The sequence below is a fragment of the Myiozetetes cayanensis genome, unplaced genomic scaffold (assembly GCF_022539395.1).
Source record: "Myiozetetes cayanensis isolate MyiCay16 unplaced genomic scaffold, myiCay2020 scf3, whole genome shotgun sequence".
Classification (NCBI taxonomy): Eukaryota; Metazoa; Chordata; class Aves; order Passeriformes; family Tyrannidae; genus Myiozetetes; species Myiozetetes cayanensis.
In genome coordinates, this window is record NW_026087521.1 from 56,059,277 (window position 1) to 56,080,530 (window position 21,254).

The 21,254-nt window shown below is 41.1% G+C and overlaps 2 protein-coding genes across 3 annotated transcripts in view; both read right to left on the reverse strand.

Annotated features, from left to right (window-relative positions):
* CHPT1 (choline phosphotransferase 1) overlaps nucleotides 1-9,933 on the reverse strand; it is a 20,388-nt gene extending 10,455 nt beyond the window's left edge. For both annotated transcript variants that reach the window (XM_050323497.1, XM_050323496.1), the window contains exons 1-3: nucleotides 9,617-9,933; nucleotides 1,648-1,795; nucleotides 604-745 (exon numbers count right to left, since the gene is read on the reverse strand). In XM_050323497.1, coding sequence (XP_050179454.1) covers nucleotides 604-745; nucleotides 1,648-1,795; nucleotides 9,617-9,859 — 533 coding nt within the window. In that variant the 5' untranslated portion in view covers nucleotides 9,860-9,933. The remainder of the gene's footprint in view (nucleotides 1-603; nucleotides 746-1,647; nucleotides 1,796-9,616) is intronic.
* Nucleotides 9,934-18,614: 8,681 nt separating this feature from the next.
* Nucleotides 18,615-21,254, reverse strand: part of MYBPC1 (myosin binding protein C1) — a 68,483-nt gene continuing 65,843 nt past the window's right edge. The window contains exon 28 of the mRNA XM_050324621.1: nucleotides 18,615-18,781. Within this exon, the coding sequence (XP_050180578.1) occupies nucleotides 18,615-18,781 (167 nt within the window). The remainder of the gene's footprint in view (nucleotides 18,782-21,254) is intronic.

Here is a 21,254-nt window from a genome sequence, read left to right on the forward strand (position 1 = left end):
CTAAAGGACATCAAACCAGGACGAGCCAGATTAAAAGCAAGGCCCCCACATAAACGTGGGGTAATTCTTCAAGCACTGCCATAGCTCGGTGGAGCTCCTTGCTGAAGGATGCAATGGACACAGAGAGTTTGTTCCAAGGAAGACTGAAGATGTCTATGAAAGAGCAACCCATTAGCAGGGGAATTTCTCTAAAAATGTATGTGTTTCAGAGTCCCCTGGGGCTGAAACTGTTCTGTGGCTGGGACATTACAAAGGCAGGTACTGCAGATGCTTGGTGTGTCCCTACTCCTACACAGAGCACTTGTCTGCAATGTAAACAAGATGTCTCTGGCCTGAGCCTGCACGGTGCTTGTGTGGGTTCTGAGAACAAATCTGCAGAGAAGAGTCAAATGCATGCAAACAAAGCGTATGCAGCTAACAGCTGCTAAAAGAACAAGTCCTCAGTATTATGCAGAGTTTAAACTTCTTGCCAGGTAAAACACGAGAGTGGAAGGGAGATGAGAAAGAAGATGGGAGAAAGCAGGGAGTAAATCAAGAAGAAACTGAAAGCAGCTAGCAGCCTCAGACAATAAGCTACATGTGCTTCTAAAGATACCCACTTACTTTCCAAACCTTAGTATGCCTGATACATATGTCTGCCAGTGAGCAGAATAGAACATGAACAGTCCCACGAAACAACAGAAAAACAACCAGTCAGGATTTGTTCCTAGTCGGATTGCTATGCAGGATCCAAGGACAACAAAAACTGAAAAGCAGAAATGAACATGTTAGTTACATACCCTCTTTGCTTGAAATTCAGAGAAATTACCAAAAAAAAAATTAAAAATCACAGGGCATTTTACAATCACTCAGTCCTGGCAGGAGAGGCCAAAACACAGCACTCCTTTTCTGCCAAGTGAGGGCCCTGCCTTCTGGCCTTCAGGGGTTCTCCCTTCTCCTGGCCTTGTCATCACAAGTTCTCTGCAACACCGACAACTTCAGCTGAAGGGCCCAGCTCAGAGAGACTGGCAGCTGCACTCCTCTGGGAAGTGAGGCATAAAGAACGTACTAACTCCCAGGGCAACTAGTTTCAGCCATTTAGCTTTATATAAGGCATTGGCACCAACAGCTGCTAAGTTATGGAAAGTGAAACTGAGCAAGGCTTCTTAAGGACTCACAACTATTTTAAAACTCATTCTTCTACAGAATTATCCTTCTTCTAAGTGCCAGGCTAGATGCCTTATTACCAAAACGATATTTTGGCACCTCACTTCTGAAGTTGAATCTTTAGTTTCACATGCCAGCATCAGTCTTGTATGTCCCTAAAATACTTTATTAGGCATCACCTGTATCCTACTGGAAAACACAGGCTTTATAAAGAATTTTTAGGCATGCTGTTATGGAGTTCTTTGTTCACCATCTAGCTCATTCAAAGAACACTGTATATGAAGGTAAGCAAGACCAGAATGCATCTTACCCAACATCTGCCAAAGGAACTTCTGAAATATCCTACCCTGATACTGGTCAGGGGTGCAAAGATAAGAGACAGACTTGGCTGCATGGACCAGGAGATGAAGAAGTTATACTAAAAGATGGGAATATGCTGACCCTGCTCTGAGCAGGGGTAACCTCTACAAACTAGGATGGGTAACAGTAGGTGAAGGCTACCTGTGGAAATGGAGTCGCAACCATGATCAAAGAGTTCTCCTAGAGGAGAACTACTGTTTGTTCTTCTGGCTTGCTTCCCATCAATGGCATCCAGAGACTGGTAGATAAAAAGTCCTACTGCACCCAGGATGTATGCCCAAGAAGGTGCCTGAAAGAGATTCACATAAAAGGTCACTAGGTAGTTTCCAATTTCTTAGCTGATAATCTGTTTCATGAAAGGTAAAATAATGTTCAGCAGAAAACTATATTATATTTTGCTATCTGTTAATTAATGGGCAAACCAAACACCTTGCACTAATTTCTACGTGAATTGTAAAAACTACTGTAATGAACTACTCCAGATACACCAATGGAACACAGGTCTTTCTATTTACTTTAAAAAAACCCCAAAACTTTAGCTTCTCTTCTGCATCAACAGCTTATTTTTCTACCTTAAAACCACTGTATTTCTCTACTTATTTGCATTCTTTGTGCTGAAAAATGTTATAAAAATAAGAATAATCTTTAAAAAAGAAAGCAGTGGCAAAGCCCTTACTAAAGCTCTCAGCGTTTTACGTGATAGACACTTAGATGATTTGCTCAGATTCACAACATATAGATATAAAAACCTGTTATGGTTTTTACTAAATAAAGACTTCAGCCTCTAGGGAAAGATATTTTTGCCAACATAGAAAAATTGACTACATAGGCACTTTGGCTGAGGTTTAGGGAAATTAAGTCATTCACTAAATATGCAGGAGCAACTATCTACTTAATTTACACTATCAGTTTCAAAACGAGCTGTGAATTAGTTACATTAACACCAGTCTTTGGTCCAGAGGAACTGTTCTGCAGTCACTCCTTTCAAAAGCATTATTTCCACATGCACAGTCAGTATGACTTCGTCTAGGAATTAGGTTTTGCTAAAAATTATTTAAAACACCTATTGAACAAAGCACAGGTAACATTTTGCCTCGAGTAGTGTCGAGTGGTATCCTTAGCATTTAGAAGCTTTCATGAAAAGTCAGGTATAAATGCTGGAAATGCAACTTGCAGGTTGAACAAGTGAACATCCATAGGGCTGGATCCTTTCCCACTCCCAGGTAAGGGAGAGCTGCTGGCACTCCACTTCTGCAATTCCTCTCCTGCAGCACACATTGACCAACATGATTTTATGTATTCCTTAAGATAACCTGCAGTGCTTCACAAGGTATTCCTGCTGCGACACACTTCTACCAGTTATGCAATGATTGAGGTCTATCAAAACTTGTCATCCTAATCCCTGGATTTTAAAAAGTAAAGAAGGCCACACTTGGCAATTCTGCACAGGACACCACTGGCTTTTTGGTTGCATTAGGCTCCCCTCCTTTTGCAGCCATATATTTCTAACTGAAATAGATTTTAGCTTGCTTTAGTTATCAGGTTTGATGAAAGTAGACTGTATCCAGTGCTAAATATGGTATCCAAATTCTTTACTCACACTGCATTCACCCCAGTGTGGGGCACATCACCAATTACTGCAAATGCCAAAGCATGGGCACTTTCTTACTTAATTGGATCACTTCCATCATCGAAACACCACTCAGGTACAGAAATGTGTTATGGCACAATTTTTAATCATTAGCTGTAGTGCTGTATGCTGCATGCATAGCATCAGTACAGTCTTTGAAATGCAAGCTCCATGAGAAATACAGCCTCAGTTCTAACCAAAACAGAGGGCTTGCATATTGGTCACTGTAGTTAAAGTTTCCACAACCCACAGAACATGAAGCAAGGATTTTTGTTCAAGGTAACACTGTCTGCATTTATCTTGCTACAAAACAAATGTAATACATTAAAATGTAAAAAATAATCAAATAAATCAGCTTTCACTCAAAACTTCTATTAGGTCTTTTTGACAAAGCAGTGGCTTTTGTCTAGTTGCAAGCTATAGTAATATATATATTTGAATCAGACTGCTGATTCAAATCTGTTGCAATAGCTCCTACTGGGGCAAATCAAAGCAACGGTCCTCCTACACTCCAAAACTAAAGCACTCTGCCCCTTGATCTGGAAAGGCAGGAGGAGAGTGTTCATCTTCTTCCCAGTAAGGATCATCTGTATCCATTAGCACCTGTAGCAGATCTATCAGTATTCCCACAGTCGAGGATAAAGGAAAAAAATCCTAGTTAAGAACAGGGGAACAGGTGTCAGAGAGCTTAGAAACACCATCTGGAGCACTTCATCCCTAAGCTGTCAGTTCAAATTTAACCCAAAGTGGTAATAACCAAAATTCATTTGGGATCAACTGTCATTTAGCATATCAAATGAATGCTCTAATGTTTTAATCAGTAAAAAACAGTTTCCCAAATCACCAATGGTACACAAAGGCTTCCAAATTCCTAATAACTGTGGATTTTCTCTACTATCCACCCTCTCAATACAACTACAGCTGCTGTTTCCTCCGCCTTCTCACATGCCTGGCTCTCCATCCAGGGATGTCCCCTGACAGCTTCCCACGCTGGACCCAAGTAGTTTGCAAATTAGAGAAGTGGGAACATTTGAGAATGCTGACATGGCTGATAGGCTGAGCAGAAAGGTCAGGAGGCTCCCAATAATCATCAGCTTTTCACTGATGAGGTGTTTATTATCTCTGCCCGAAGCGATATACTGCCCAAGCAAATATATTATTTGGCCAGAGCCAGATGCTATTCTCACAGAACTAGAAGAGAACAGAAACCTGGGTGAAGAAGGCCAGGAGTGGAGGAGATGCTTCTCTGCTTCAATTCAAAAGGATGTCTGACAGCTGCTACAGCCCCAGACTCTTGTCATGCACAGATTCGATACAGCAGGTCTGGTCATCTACTCAACCAGAGGGTGTCAAAACAATAGGCCATGTGCTTGTAGTGTTTGACAGGTATGTGTGACACGCCCTCTCCTTCAGACACAATGGAGGTAGAAGAGCAGCCATTCTCCTGCTTCTGTGATTCCTCCTCACAAAAGAGCGCACAAAGCTGCAGAAGACTACACGTGTCAGGGAGATCCCTTATGACTCGTTTCAAGCAAAGCTCTCAGGTCCAGAGGGTTCGACAGGCCAAGCTCTTGCATTATTCAAAGATTCAGTTCCCCTTAATTACTCATCACATTTAGCCATAATCTCACTTCCTCAATCCACAGCTAATAGTTTTGCCCCAGTTTACATGGCCCCTCTTTGGAACTAATCCAGAACAGAGAGAGACATTTTGACTGGACTCCCTCCCTCTTACCCCCAAACACGGATCATTTCCCCCCCTTCACTGTGTGCAACTCTACTAATAGCAGGAGAAGGGAGGGGGCTGTTCAAACCTGAAATACAGCAGGGGAAGAGGGCAGGGTTGAAAAAAATAATAATAATTTAAAAGATAATTAAAAAATCATACTGCAGTCCAAGTACATGCACACCAAGGACTCCCTGCATTCCTTTAGCATCCTCCTCTCTCCAACAAGCTCCCTCTGAGAGAGCTCCTTTCATTCAAGTGTCAGGATTCCTGGACCTTCACGGTCTTACTTCATGCCAAATAACCTCCATCTTCCATTTACAACTGATTGCTCTGTTCCTCACTGGTTGGTATTGGATAAATTTCCCACTCCACACAGTGCTTCACACTTCTCTACAAAGTCAGGAGCTTCCTCCTTCACACTCCCTCCCCGCCGCCCCGCCGTTTATACCAGCTTCTCCAGTTCTACCTCTTCTACTTCTCTCTCCCAAAAAACTCAGTTGTGCTCTTGCTGTTTACATAATATCATGCCTGTTAATATCTTCCCCTCATTTTTTCCCTCTAGCAGGAAAAACATCAAGACAATCCCTCTTTCAGTTTTAAAGGCGGTTTGTTTGTTTGTTTGGAGGGGTTTTTGTTTGGTTGTTTTTTTAAGAAAGTATTTTAAAAAGAGAGAGAAGCAGAGACAGCATCTCACCAATGTTCCTCTGCATGCAAGTAGTTAATGGTAGAGATAGCTGGAGTCACCTAGACCCTCCACTGCTTTTTGGTGTCCCTAGATGTATGGCTTTCTAAACAGCATGTTTCAGCAAGGTATGACAGCCTTTTTAAATTCACTACACTGTTTCTTAAACAATTCTACAGAGCTAGCCATCATGAGCCTCCCTTCCTTCCCTTGGCTCTCTGCATGAGAACCCTTGAGCCCCTTTTGCTATAATTGCCCTAACAGCATATCCATAATCCATGCTTTTCTCTTCCTGTCTTCCTGTATGCCATCTATTCCCAGTTCTTTGCTTAGATCCTGCTGTAACAGCTACGAGATTTTTTTTTAATAGATATAAATTCAATACAAAGTAATAATTACTGTTAGTAATTAGTGTGCATTTCTGTCCTAAAATTCCAGCTTCCCAAACCATTCTAAGATTCTCTGACTCTATAAAAGAAGGTAGATCTAGAATAAATATAAGGACGATTTTATTTGTGATGAGGGCTGTAAAACACTGGCACAGGTTGCCCAGAGAGGCTGTGGATGCCCCATTCCTGGAAATATTTACAATGAGGCTGGATGGACTCTAAGCAATCCAACCCAGTTGAAGATGTCCCTGCTCATGGCAGGGGGGTTGGACAGGATGGCCTCTAAAGATCTCTTCCACTCAACTGTTCTCTGCTTTTGGAGAGACCTGTGGCTGAGTTTGAAGGATTATCAAAGCTAGGCCCTTCCATGAGCAACCATGACAGTAGAGGATCAAAATTACCTTTCTCTCTTTTAGAAATATAGGGAATTATGTCTAGACAGTTCTCTTCACAGTTTTACCCAGCACTGGGAGGAGTACATGAAGCTGACTGTAGCTACTTCAGAGAAGTCTCCTAGCAGTGGAGCAAAACAATTCACTGACAAATGGTAGGGATAAAAACCTCCTTTTTACACTCTAGCTCATAGTTAATGTCAGCAAAACTTTTCATTCCTAAATATTTTATAATTAGTGTCAAAAAAACCCAAACAACCAACCCCAAAACAAAATACAACCCAGGCTGCAGTCACAGTGAATGAGATGTTTCAGCCCTCCACAGAAGATGAAATGTGCAGGTGTCCTCCTCACCACCACACCTGTATATTATTTTTATAGATTACTCTCCTAAGTTACAGAGAGTAGAAAACTGGACAAACACTCAACAAAAGCACACACACATGAATTTTGGTTACAACAGTGCTTGAAGGGTGTAATCTGCTAATGGCTTAGCTGCAAATAAGAAGGCTTATGTTGAAACGTGCATTTACAGGAGGCAGTGAAACAACCCATGTTCCTACTAGACAAGAAGACATTACTGAAGCAGACAATATTTTATAAATCCCAAACATATTGTGTTGGTCAGTAACAAATTGGCTTTTAGTGGCTACTGATGCTGATGAAGATAAAAAGAACAGTGTATAGGGAAATAATGCCTCCACATTAGGAGAACAAGGGAGCATTGTATGGTTTGAGACATTAATTGCATTAGGATTGGGGTAAGCAGTATGAAATTGTGGAAATCACTGCAATAGGACATAATGGAAGCTGAAAGAACAAACAGGTTCACAACAACTAATTCAAAGGGCAAAATCACGAGGTGGAAAGTGTCCGTGGGGAAACAGATCCATCAGCTGCTGTTCTAGCAGGTAACCCAAGTAGAACCCCCTGTGAAGAAACTGCTAAACCAGAGTCTTGGCAGCTGGAAGGGTGTATTGGAGAAATATGTCTTTTCTAAGCATCTGTCAGCAGCTACTCTCTGAGGGTTTTCAGCTACCAGTCTTACTTGTTTTGGACAGTTTGTACAAACATCAAGACTTCCGTGATTTTAATAAAGGCCTAACCAAAACAGCCCACTTAAGACTGGTTAGGGAATAAAAAACAACCATACAAACCAACTCAGAACCACTGCCCCTCCTCCCAAAATAACCCTAAACTCAAACCAAAACCTGCTTGTTATTTTATCCATGTCTTCTATCCAGTGCACCCACCCTTCCACCAAGAGAATATAACAAGTTCTTGTTTGTCCATCAGGTATTCAAGACTTGTTCATGAATGGAAGAGTCGCCCAGGCCATATGGAGAAGTGGTGTTGAAGTGCTCTGTGATTTCAATCATCTTCAACGTCATCTTCAGTTCCACCCACCCCCTCCAGCCTACACATCCCAGTCAAAACTACAAAGCAGATATTACAACAGCACGTATAGCACCTATTAGTGTTGCAACAGTTTTAGCTTTTGCAAAAAGCCATCCAGAAACGTGACCTCAACTTAGGTAGAAGATAAGCTGAGTCATTAAAAAGGAGAATAATGCTTCTGAAATGATGCAGCAAGAGAAAATCAGAGCTACTCTCAGCAGCGCAGAGGCAACAAACAAAACAACAGGATGAGTCTGGCTTCACAGTACTTATTTTTTAAGGATATACTGACATCTGAAGAAAAAAGTGTAGTCCGAACTATAAGTTCTTATAAAATTCAGCTTCCACAATTAAAAAAAAACAAAACCCCAAAAACTCGAAACCTACAAAACCAGTAAAGTTCCCAAAATCTACCTAAGCTTTCTTGGAAGGAATAATTCCCTGGATGTCTGCAACACAACTTTTTTCTTTTGGTACAAGAGTCCTCAAGAGAAAAAAAAGTTTACTTTCTGCTTTTATATTTGAATACCAAAGAGAAAAAAGCTAAAATGAGCACCCAGACACTTAGATGGCACTCAACTGATGTTTTCATCACAAAGCTAAGCTAAAGGTAGCAGTTCCACAAGCATTTTAATTCCAAAAGTGCCACTAGAAGACAATCCGTCATTTCCAGCCATTCAGTATTACCTCTGTTCTCCCTTCTCCTACCACCCAATGCCAGAGTCCCTCTACCTGGTGATGTATGTCAGGGCAGTGACCAAAGCAAAGTTAATTTTGATCTGGATCAGATTCCTGATATGTCGGTCACAAACACCTCTGCTAGCACAAAGGGCAAAGCAATTAGAGAAAAAGAAATGTTCTTCTGACATGAACACTCACCAAAGTAAATCTATGTAATTAAAAAAATTAAAACGACCAACAGCCAAACTCTGCTATTAGGATTTAAACCCACTAGAACACACGGAAAACTACCACATTTCAAGGTATTTTACCTACCTAAAACAACTTTCCCCTGATATTTGCTACCCTAACTACCATAAAGAGACTGCAATGGGAAACTTGTAACAGGCTGCAAAGCTGACAGTTCCTGAAATTGTCAGAGAAACTGCAGGCAACTGCAGGCAGCACCAGCCCACGTTAACAAGCCTGTTTTCCCTCCAGAAGTTAAAGGGATTAAATATTTCCCACACGAGGAAGGGAAACATGTGAGCTACTATCAGCTAACACACCTGCGACACCACCGAGCCGCAGCTGTGAACCAAGCGATGCTGAAGGGGCAGGAGCCGTGCCCAGCTCCAGCCAGCCCTGCCCTGCTCCTGGGCACATCCCGCACCCTCTCTCCTGACCAGCAGCTGGTTCTGCCCCCAGGGCCCCTGTGTTACAGCGTTCCTCCTGAGCCCCTAGGGTTTCCTTTCCTGCCCAGCAAGCTGAGGCACACACGGGATATGATGGTCGGTGGAGGAGCCAGGGGGTCCCACTGGGGAGCGCGAACCACGCCGTGCAGTGCAGGACGGTGCCCACCCAAGGCCCGGCCCCGCGGGGCCCTCTGCTCAGCGAAGGGCCGGGCAGGAGAGCGGAGCTCACTGAACCTCGTCCTTTCACAGCGTTTTGGCACTCAAACCTTAGCACCTGTCTCCAGCTCGGCCCCTGCTGCCCCAAAGCGGGAGCCTCGCACCGCCGCTCCCCTGATTTCTCAGGACGAACCCGCAGCCCCCGTTCCTACGGGATGCCCGGTGCAGCCGCCCGTGACGGGGCACCGCACCCCGCGGGGCACGGCCCGGGGGCTCCGGGGGCTGCCAGGAGGCACCAGCGGGCACCGAGACCCGCGGGGCGGCCGGCGGGGAAGGGGTCGGGCTGTGCCGGAGAGGCGGCGGCCGCGGCGGGCGGTACCTGCTCGGCGGCGCTGGGGCAGCAGGCGATGAGCGGCAGCGCCGTCAGGCAGTTCAGCAGGAGGCCGCCCATGGTGATGGCGTTGGGCGCCAGCCCCAGCGGGACCTGCTCCACCAGCCAGCCCCAGTACGGCTGCAGCCACGGCTCCAGCAGCGAGCGCCCGGCCGCGCTGTAGCGGTGCTGCTCCAGGCGCTTCAGCTGCGCCGGGCTGAGGGGCGCGGGCAGAGCCCAGGGCACGGCCATGCCGGCACCGCCGCACCGGACGGTACCGGGGTCACGGAGCCGCCGCCGCTCGGGGCGGGGCCGGGCCGGGGGCAGCGGCGGAAGAGGCCGACGCCCAGCAGCGGCCTGGCTGGAGGGCAGCGGCCGCCCCCGCCACCGCTAGCGCGGGGCAAGCGTCCTCACCCCCGGCCCGCCTCAGGCTCCATCGCCCCGAGGGCGCCGCGGCCTCCCGGCCCCGCAGCGAGCACGGCCCCGCCTCCCCGTGCGGGGATGGGAATCTCCCTGGCAGCGGGGGAAGCCCTCTGTCGTCGTGGGGTGTGCCCCAGCAGGATCTGTCCATCCCGGACCGTGGGCAGTCCCAGGCCGTGCTGGTCCCCGGGGTGATGCGCCCACCTCTCGCCGCTCCTGGATGCGGGCAGCGTGGGTCGAATCCCTCTCTCCCCTGTGATTTTCCTCATTCAGCTTATTTTGCTTTCGCGCGGTTCATCGTGCAGATGATGGGCACAGCGGGGCCACGCAGGAGGTGGCCGGCAAGGATTTTTGCTGGAGTAAAGTATAAGGGCAGCAGGTGAGCTCCCTGCAGCCAGCAGGACAGGGCCTGCAGGGAGGTGGCCCCACTGTGTCAGCCAAGGGTCCCTCCACCACCCAAAGCAGACGAGTCTGGTTTGCCCGGGGAGTTTCGATCTTAACGTGTTGTGGGACACCCGAACACGGTGTTAGCACAGGACTTAATTTACCTCCTTGACCTGCGTAGAGAAAGCGCTTCAAAACAAATACACTTTTACACAAATACACATTTTGTGGCACATCAAATTATTTGAATTGGTCGTGTGAAGGATTTTAGATGTGTCCCTGAACCTCTAGAAAGAAGGGTGTGTGGTTTCTGAGGGAGGCTGAGGAAAGGTGAGCCCTGTGTAGCTGTGTGAAAGATGAAGTAGAAAGTGTAAAATACATCCTGCAATGCGTATTATAAACCCAAATGACATCTTAGTTTGGAATTCTTTTTTAAGTTACTCCATTATGAGCCAGAGGGTGCAGCTTTCTGGCCAGACAAAACTATTTCCTGTTATTCAAAGGGAACTGATTCACTTCAACTGATAAAGTTAATACTGTTTTGAGTAGGTTTCTTTACTACAAGAGTCAGGCTAAAGGGTGGTTTCGAAATCCCATGACACAGTATTCACATTCCAAGTGCTACGCTGTTCATCAGCCAATTTAATTTATAGATCACTAAAAACAATATGGCACAGCAATGGTCGTTAGGGGCCAAAACATAGAAGAGAGGAACTGGTAGCAAAAGAAGAGGTAATGTGTAACATAATAAAGAAAGAATAGCAACCAACTAGAGAATAGAAAAAGGGAAATGCAACAAATTCTCAGACTAGACAGATCCCCAGTCCACTGGGATCACTGGGTTTGGAAGAAGGTAAAACTCTGTTTCTTTTAATACCCTGTGCATTACTGTTGTCAATGAACATAATGGTGCTGGTATTTATGGAGAGGTTGCTCAAGCTCCAATACCAAGAGTTAAAGAAGAGAAACTAGGAAAAAAAATGGAGGGGAAAGTAAGTGGTGTAAAAAGCCACAAGTAGAGGAAGAAACAAATTCCCTACTGAATTAATCACTGGCCTTGGGAAGGGTTTGTTTTAATTTAAAAAATATTCAGCAACAAAGTGTAGAACAAGAGCACATTAAATTTAAAGTCCAATGTGTTTAGACTTCCACTGCTTCCTCAGTATTCAGGACACATTTTGCTTCAAAATGCTCTCTGCTTCAGCAAAGCAGCAGCTTCACCTGTCAGTCAGGAAAGCAGGACATGAAAATCAAGTGACAGTGAGCACTCTGTGCTTAAAATAGAATGCCTTTTGCTCCAGAATCATAAAATGAAAAAAAATATTTTCATAAAGTAACGGTCCCTTCACAATGCTCTGTAAAAGGTAGCAATATTATACTTTTCTTTTTCCCCCTGTAAAGAAGTTCAGGAAGCTTAAAACATTTTTTAATAAAAGGAATTTTTAAAAATTTCTGACTCTTCATAAAGACCTGCTTATAAACAGTATATCCCAATTTAAATAAGCTTTAAAAGATTACATGTGGTTTTTTACTCCTTCCCTTCCTATATTTGTGAGATTGTTTTTGGTGAGGGAAAAGTGTGCTGGCAGTGGCCACAATCTTGCAATACAAATGGGTAGCTATAGTGCCTGTATCAAGCTCCACATACAGCAATTAGAGAATGGATCTGTATTTATACAACTGTAACATTTATATGCCAAATGCCCTTCCATGGGCAAGGAGACCAAGCCAAATGAAGACAAAATATTTTCCTCTGACTTCCTTAAAAATAAACCTCTTTTTTAAATTAACTTTGATTCATCTTTGTGTGTGTGTGTGTGTATCTAAGTGTGTTTACATGTTTGGGTCTGCTTTCTTAGTCAAAGTATTGATTTTCCTTGGCTTATGTACACTCTGTCAGAGCTTTCAAAAATACTGAATTCCTGGTAGATGTGGGTAAGTGTGCAGAAAAGAAATATCTTATTAAAGATGCTAATGAACTATAACCTCAGCACATACTAGTTGATGGAGACTGTACGTAGCAAACAGGTAATATGAATAATGCACCTAGCTGAAGACTTAATAAACTGGTTTCACATTTTATGAACCATCAGGGAGTACAACTTGATGCACAAAGCTACAACTAGTTTCACTGATTGTTGAGCTTTTGTGTTTTGCTGTTACTTTGTCTCATATGACCAGGTTTTATTTGCTACCCTCTGTTACTCCTATGTCTCTTTCAGGTTCACTAATTACCTGAAAAGTCCACTGACTTTGGAGAAATTTATTCTTCAGAGCATTGTGCCACATCTTCTGCAGCATGATATTCTGCTGCTTCTATTTCTCCATATGTTGTTTTGCCTGTAGTTGTTGTTGTCTTTGGCACATCTTTATTCTGCTAAGCTGGTATTAGCTGCAGATTTCATTAGCATTTTCTGCAGTCTGTAGGTTTGGTCACTATTTCATTTATCAAACACCATCCCTGGAGAATCCCATTAAACAAATAGTCATAAATCAAAACTTTATCTTTTATTATTCTCTCTGTATAAGGCTCTGCAGCCTGTTTGAGATCTACCAGAAGTCCCTTTGCTGTCCCACCCCATCCAATCATTCCTGTCAAAGTCAATTAATTTTTAATCCAGAGGCTTGGCCGCTCAGCGTGGTTGGTGAGACCATGAATTTATAGCACATTAATGCCCACTCATCTCAGTTCCACCCACGGCCTGATACCCAGCACTTCCTGCTGGCGTGCTGTATCTCCAGCCTGAGGGATGGCCAATGGCAAATGCTGGGAAATGCAACTGGGGAGGAATTGAGGACATCTGAGTATAAGGCTTATGTTCACACGGGGAAAAGTAGCTTAGCTCAGCTTGTCGTTTAACAGTGCTGGCATCTGGTAGAAATTAGAGCAGCTAATTCCATCGTCAGAGTGCCTACTGGAGCTGAGGTTTATGCTGGCTTCCAGGTTATTATGTGTGTGTTTTTGAAGATTGAGGAGGCAAATAGACACAAACTTGGAGCTATAAACATCACTGCATACGAAGTGGAGATGGTTGTTTGCATCATTTTTGGTGCACATTTTGTGCATCTGACAAGCACAAACTCACAATAACTGTAGCTTTTGGTGCTGACTGTAACAGGCTGGTACTACCTTAAATGAGGGCCATGTGCTTAAATGCTTAAACCTCCATGGCATTTGTTCAGAGTGACCCACTCCTGCACCCTTCTGTGCTTCAAAATAGATAGAGTCCCAATTCACTGGTAACATACAGAATAAACAGAAATTATTAATCCTTTATTAAATTCTAGTCTTACTAGATGTGTTGCTTTCTTTCATGTGTAGGTGTGAATGAATGTGTAAGGAGGGTATTGATCTTGGCAGGAGCAGAGAGAAATGCAGGTGTGTGTGTGTGGGAGGGGGTGTCCAGGATCACTGGGAATGCAGAATGCTTCCCTGTACAGATAGCACTACAGAAGGCATCACAGAGATAGAAAGGAGGGAGAGAAGTGAGTAAGATTCACAGAAGAACGTGAGAAAATGCATTCAGATCCCCAGAGTGAAAGAAGTGCTAATTAAACTGCAAAAACACCAGTTCAGCTCTGGCAGTTCATAGTGACACATTCTTTATTATTGCATAATTACTGACTGCTGAATGCTTGAAAATGCACTTACATCAAATAAGCATCTTGTAATGTACTACTGGTCTAAGTAGACCTTTATCTTTATAAACTGTAATTGGAGATCAATCATTAACCAGTAAGCACATAACCTGCCCTGTCTGCACAGCCAGAGTGAGAACTGGTAAATAAATGACAGGGCAATAGGGAATTGACAACCTGGCCAAAATATGTGTGACCTTGTGTCTCACGTGCTTCAGAGTTTGCTGGAGACTTGGGGACAATCCCCCCCACTCCTAAAATGCTTGGAGGTTGACGATGCCAGAGTTGGAGAAGTAATGGAGCTGTTTTACCCTACCTCAGGCACTTTTGCCTTGCACAGTGAACTCACTAGTGCTCTGATCTGAATCCCTTTTCAGATATGATACCTAAAAAGAACTCCACAAATTGCTGAGGAAAGGGAGTGGATTCAGAATGATCAAAGGCATTGTGGTTGGTATTTATAATATTTTAAATGTTGAAATATGTATATGTAAGAGGAGAACAGAAAAAAACCCCATACAAATAGTAAACAAGAACTTAGTAGATCTTAAACACTTCATATTTATTGTACATTAAATAAAACAATTTCAATTAAGTTGAGAGACCGATGGGTTGGATTTAGGAAATCAGAACTTCTATAGGAAGATATGTTCAGCTTAAATGATCATTAAGTACATACGTATTAGTTACATTATAGTAAAACCATATGGTGTTAAACAATTCCCAGGTGAATAAGATACATTATCAAAGAGGTATGTATTCCAAGGGTCTTATTGCACAGCTACTGGCTAATCCGTGTACTTCCAGTCTGAGAAAGATATGCTTTGTGCCACCGAGTACACACTCTGACTTCCACCTCATGTTTATTACACAGTTTCTCCTCTTTCCTCATTAAAAAACAGAACACAATATCAAACAGAAAATAAAGCTGAACATTACAAAATGTGTGTTGTCTTCAGTTCATTTCATTTCAACCCCAAAGCAATCCATGCGCATTCTTTCTTTTCAGTAAGAGCAGATAGGGAAACCAAAAGAAGGATTAAGGAAAAAAAAAAAAAAAGGAAAAAAATCTCCAACCGCACGTTTTTTTTCTGTCATTGCAAGAACTCAAATGCTGTTACTGTGCTACCAACTTCCAGTGCAGTGGGAGGACACACTGTGGACGGACTCTCACTTGGCTTCAGTTTTGTCTGCCTGTACTTCACGCATATACGAATCAATGATATGCGGAGGCACTCCATCCATCAATAGTCTGAAGAACGAAAGCCCACCTACAAACCAAAAAAAAGATAATCTTCAGGTTGGAGGTCCCTGGAGCAACAGCTTTAGTACCTTTATTTTCTGAAATAAGTGACAAGTTTTAGTCAGTCCATATTGCATACTTTTGAGATGTGGTAAAATTCAACCCTGTTCAAAAGTCCAGCATGAGACTTAAACGTTATTTAATGGGTGCTATACAAGGTATTTCCTGTCCCCTTGCACAGGGTGAATTTCATTTCTAGGATATCATATATTCAGTCATTTATCTCATCCCATGCAATAGTCTATGATAAGCTTCACTTCAAATGACTCTCCTGGCTTTCCATCAGGCTGGGTGGAGTACGGTCAGAGATGGAAGTCAGTGCAGGGGCAACAGTGTAGAAAACACCTGACTGGGATGAGTTGGAAAACATGCAGAGATACTCAATTTATTCTAGTTTTGGATCTTAGAATGGTTTATATGTATTTAGCAAAATATTTACCATGCTACTTGAAAATAACAATTGGGATGATGTATGTGAAATAATTTTTCATATGGAAAAAAGTCAGGATTTTACATAAAGGTGCCTTTAGCCTCCAGAGAGAGATGATGAAAGTTGAAACTTCAATCTGCTGGGGAAGTCTGAAGAATCATTTTGGATTTTCTTTTAAATTCGCCTTTGAATTTTGCTTTTTGTTGGGGTTGTTCAGCCTGGAGAAGATAAGGCTCCAGGGAGACCTTACGGCACCTTCTAGTACCTCTTAGAAGAGAGATGGAGAGGGACTTTTCACAAGGGCATGCAGTGATAAGGCAAGGGGTGATGGCTTCAAACTGAAAAAGGGTGTGTTTAGACTAGATACAAAGAAGAAATTCTTTACTGTGAGAGTGGTGAGACACTGACACAAATTGCCCAGAGAGGTTGTGGGTGCCCCATGTGACTGAAATAGTCATCACAGAAACTAAACACATGAGTATTTCTGTTCATTTAATTGATATTAATTAGATGATTTCCAAATGATATTTGGAAGAAACAGGGAAAGATAAATATTTTGCTAAAAACTTTAGAACCTGCCCCTTCTCCAGACAAATGGTGTCATTTGCTCATAAAAAAGCTGTATACCATTGCTATTCCCCTTTCAACTCTGCATGAACATCGTGTTCTGTAGGTTGAAAACCACCCGCTGATAACTGCACTTACCTTCTGAGCTTTTTCTGGAACACACCAAAAGCTTTAAAGCAAAAGTACATTGCCAGGATGAAGGTAACACTGAGTGCTTCAGCTAAATGCAATTGAGCTGATACTTACACACAGCTTTTATCCCGAGTATGGATTTTTAAGAATTTATAACCTTTATTAACACAAGGATTATCCAATTAAAGTGCTATTAGTTACTAGCAATTATGAGACTGCACTGTCTCATTTAACACCATCATTGTGGCAGAACTGTTCGCTCCCAACCGAAGGTAGATGCACAATACAGACCAAAAAAAAAAAAAAAAAGAAGCATGCTTTTTGGCATTCTTTCAGCTCATGGAATGCATGAGCTGTCCGAGTACGAGTCATTCATTTTTAAATGGAGTTAACTGTGGAATAAATATTTCATTTATGTAGAGGTATATTCCTATAAAAAATAACTTACTGTAAATGCAAAATGCTCTTTTATTACCTGTATTTATTCATGCTAATTAATCATGCTAACTCATGCACTGTTAGATTTCATTGAAACATGCACCATTAGAAGATAGTGGGATGTACTACTAAGAAGAATTACTGTAACAAGCAATTATTATAAAAATCTGCATTTATATGCATTAAAATTATCAGTCTACTAACTGTAAAAAACATTTTCATTAAGTGACATAATGAAAATCATGCCATACTAGGCAGACATTGTATGACCTGTAAACAGACATAAGCTTCATATGCAAGAACCATATGAAAGCTTACCTTAGATGACAATATACATTCAAAAATCCTTACTGTGGGATTACTAAGGGAGAGAGAGAAAGAGAAGGAATAATTTAATTGCAAACACAAAAGTAGAGAGAAAATATTGAGTGAAATTATTATTACAATTATGTCAAGATGATAATTTAATCCTTAGTCATGTAAAATATGTAGGAATAGAAGCACATGAAGAGTAAAAGGTAGGGATCCAGTTCCACTTCAAAATTATCATTAATATGTAAAAGTTATATTAATATGTACAAGTAACTATAAAACCTGTAATTAGTCTAAAGTATAGATTGGAACCAAATTATGCAAACTATATTTATGACAAAGGTTTCCAAATGTAGCTTCAAAGAAGCTAACACATATATATATATAGTATTTTCCACCAGGGAAAAAAGCACACACAGAAAACACTGAAGGAGATATATATATATATATATATATGTGGAAACTCTGTAAGGCAAAATAATCAAGTACAGACTAATTACATACCTGTGCACTAGAGTATGTACTTTGTCATATATCCACATTTACATTACTTAAAGCATGCTATTTACTCTGAAGGAGCCCTTACCTTTAATTAAACATTTTGAATCTATAAAACAACCGTATATATACATTTATATATGTGTATTTATGTAAAGGTATTCAACTTGGTAACTATTGTAACCTTTTAAGAAAAAGACCCTGGTACTTCAAAAGCTGCAGGAACCTTATCTAGTCTGATCTAACATTTTAGGTTTCTGTTTTAGGTTTGGAATTTTAAGTTTGGGTGATAATATAATACAGACTGGTTTCTGGGCATCGCTGTAATTTTAAAACTGCACTGTCAATATTTTGACATTTGGGCAAGGTTGCAAGAAAACTCATTTCCATACAAAGAGCAAAAATCTCTGAACCCCACTAAACTTGAATGTAAAATAAGTTCTAGAAGAAATAAAGTAAATGAAGTAAAATGTTTTACTTGTAAGTAATTAAGTCAAGATTTCATCCTTAAATTAAGTAGGTTAAGCTCAGGTATGGATTGTCATTCTGAGCACTAATTTGTAACCAAAAACTAATCTGTAATAAAGAATGCCTTTTAAGCGCAGCAAATGACTTTATGATGCTTCTGTTCCTTCAATAATTCTACAAACTAACTGAAAGATGTTTTTTTTAAATGCAAATTTCATTCTTCTGGAAAGGTCTAAGTGTTGTGGTCAAAGGTATTCACAGTCATTAAATAAATTCTTTATAGGTACAGGTAGTCCTATGAAATGTGTCTAAAACCTTAGTAATTCTGATGTTAAATATCCATATTCTTGATTAATTTGGCCTTCTTTGCTCATGTAACATAGACAGTCTATGCCATGAGACACTAGCTAGTTTATTCAAAAAAGGAAATAAATACACACTTTGCATGCAGAAAATGCGTTTGCATGTGGAAAGAGAGGAAGGGAATGAAATGGAATGTCCAGAGGAGTATGCACATTATAAACCTGATTATTCCCCGCCAAGCAGATTGGTTCTCCTGGGTTAATTACTCCATGATAGATCACTGCAGAATTAGAATATTTATAGTGGTATTTATTCGCATTTGAAATTCTTCTCAGTTGATCTTAACACCTTTTAAAAAAATATTTCTTATACAGCAAGTTTGCTATCACCAACCAGTCAGAGTGATCACCAACCTGGATTTCACTTTTAAGATAAAAGTCCTCCATCGCCATTTTTTTTGTGATAAAAGAAGTACAGCGCCTTATCTAATTCTTTTCATTGACCTCAGTGAGACTGATAAGGAATCAGTTCCTTACTGCTTCTAACGTGAGATTTAGAGCCAAATTTAGGTATCTAGCTCAACAAACTCAGAAGATATATATGTTGTTTTCTGTGGTAAGATGAGTATGAAACATGGAATGAGATTCGGTTTATGCATTATCTTTCAAGATAGATGAGGTAGAGTTATTCTCTTCTCTAAGATCTGTTACATGGCTTTTTACAGCACACCTATATTTACAAAAAGGCCACTGTATGTGCAATTGTACAGAGCAGCTCGTATAACTACCATCTTTAAGTTCACCCAGCAAAACTTAAAACCAAAGAATGAAATACTGTCTATCTGAAACAACATCAGTACATGCAAACCCTCTTTTGAGGACAGAATTAGTTTTTATTATTTCAGTTGTTGTGCTCATAAGTTTCAGGAAATGAGAATTAAATCTAGCAATGACTAGGGGCCATTGCTTTTACACCTAAAGTAGTGTAAGAAAACGGCTAATAATGTAGAAATATGTAGCATCCTGATAGCATTCATAGCCAGAGTGTTCTTAGCTAGTCAGTTATTCAAGTATTATGCAAAATCAGAAATGCTAGGCTGTTCTGTGACATTCCTGGGGCTGAGCATGTATATGCACGATAAATTTCAGATCTCCCATATGTCAGAGATAGATGGCCGAAAGTAATTCTAGCCAATGTAAGGAAAAATAGCTTGCTAGGATATGTGCTGTTGCATGGCATAGAGCTCTTTAGCATGACTTACTAGTAAGTAAATAATACCTACTATTTGTAGTAATAGCACTGTACCTTGTGCATTCACCAGATAGGTAGCATAGCCTTGACCCTGTTAGTCTTATTCAGGCAACATTCAACTATCTCATCATCTTACAAATCCAGACCTTGATTGTTGCTTGCTGGAATAAAGCTGAACCAATTAAAAACTATACAAATGAAAACACAAACAGACACACACTGCAATTCATTTCCAGTGAGTCAGAAATCCGTAGGTCTCTGCTCTGCATCAGTGTGATGAGCAATCATCCGAAGAACCCTCCTAAATGAACAAACAGGCTGGGAAACTTAAAAGAATGATAATTCAACATGTTAGTCAGTAGAAGAGAGAAATAAGATGTAATTATGGTTTTATATTCTGGCTGTTTAATAGGAATTTGCTATATTTGCAAACCCTGAGCCTACCCTGGTTTGCTAAGCCCCAGCTGCTGTATTCACTTAATCCTGTTCACCTTGAATCCGTCAGTTGAACCATGAGCTAGGGAAGGTGGGGTTTAGTTTAAGGAAGCAGCCCATCATATGGCTAATAAGAGATAAACAACACATTATTTTCTGAACATTATATGCAAAAAACTTACTGGTAAAACAAAGGACATAAATGAACATCTTCTCGTGTTTAAAACGTAGTATTTGATTGTGCTATAAGCGAAGTGCTGAAGACTGAAAAACTACAACCGAGTGTAAATGTGCATAAGAATCTTAGGGCTTGGGAACTTAAAAAGGTTAATGAAGTAACAACCTAACTTGGCTTTTCAGTATAAAAAAGATAGACTAAGCAATCTTCTCAGATGATGAGGTCTTCTGTTATACTCTGAAATAGAGAGTTTGCTTCTGATTAAGGAAAACAATCTTGCAGTACAAGGGCATCACCTTTTAAACACAGTATCTTAAATGATAAAAACTAAGAAACATATTATGCATATTTCTATTACATTAAATGTTCAACTTCATAATCCAAACATTTATTGAAATGTCTTCTTGCTGGCAAATTTGAGCTGTGGGACAAGATACATCAGAAAATACAGAAAATGGAAATTGAAGTAAGCACAATAGAATCCATAAAAATATTAAGTGTGGTTTTCATTATAGACTAGCATGATGGAAGTAATATAATTAGGGCCATATTGATATCACCTAAATCCCCTCTAAATTCCTTAGTTAGACACTTCCTATTAGCTAGCTTTAGCCAGCTTTCCTTAATTATAACCTCAGATTAATTTTTTCAGAAATACTTAGCTTATTTGACAGTTGAAACTAAAGCCTTTGGTGGGAATTAGTCCAGCTAAATACAACCCCATCTTTTCCTAGGAAGAAATTTTCTGGAAAATATGGTCGTGAGATTATTCGTAAGTAGTCCAACCTAGATCCATTTGGCATTCATGATATTCCAGTCAATTCTAAACTACATGAAATTCATAAAATTTATCTGGTAATAAAATCAAAAATAGCTCTTCAGTTGTAGA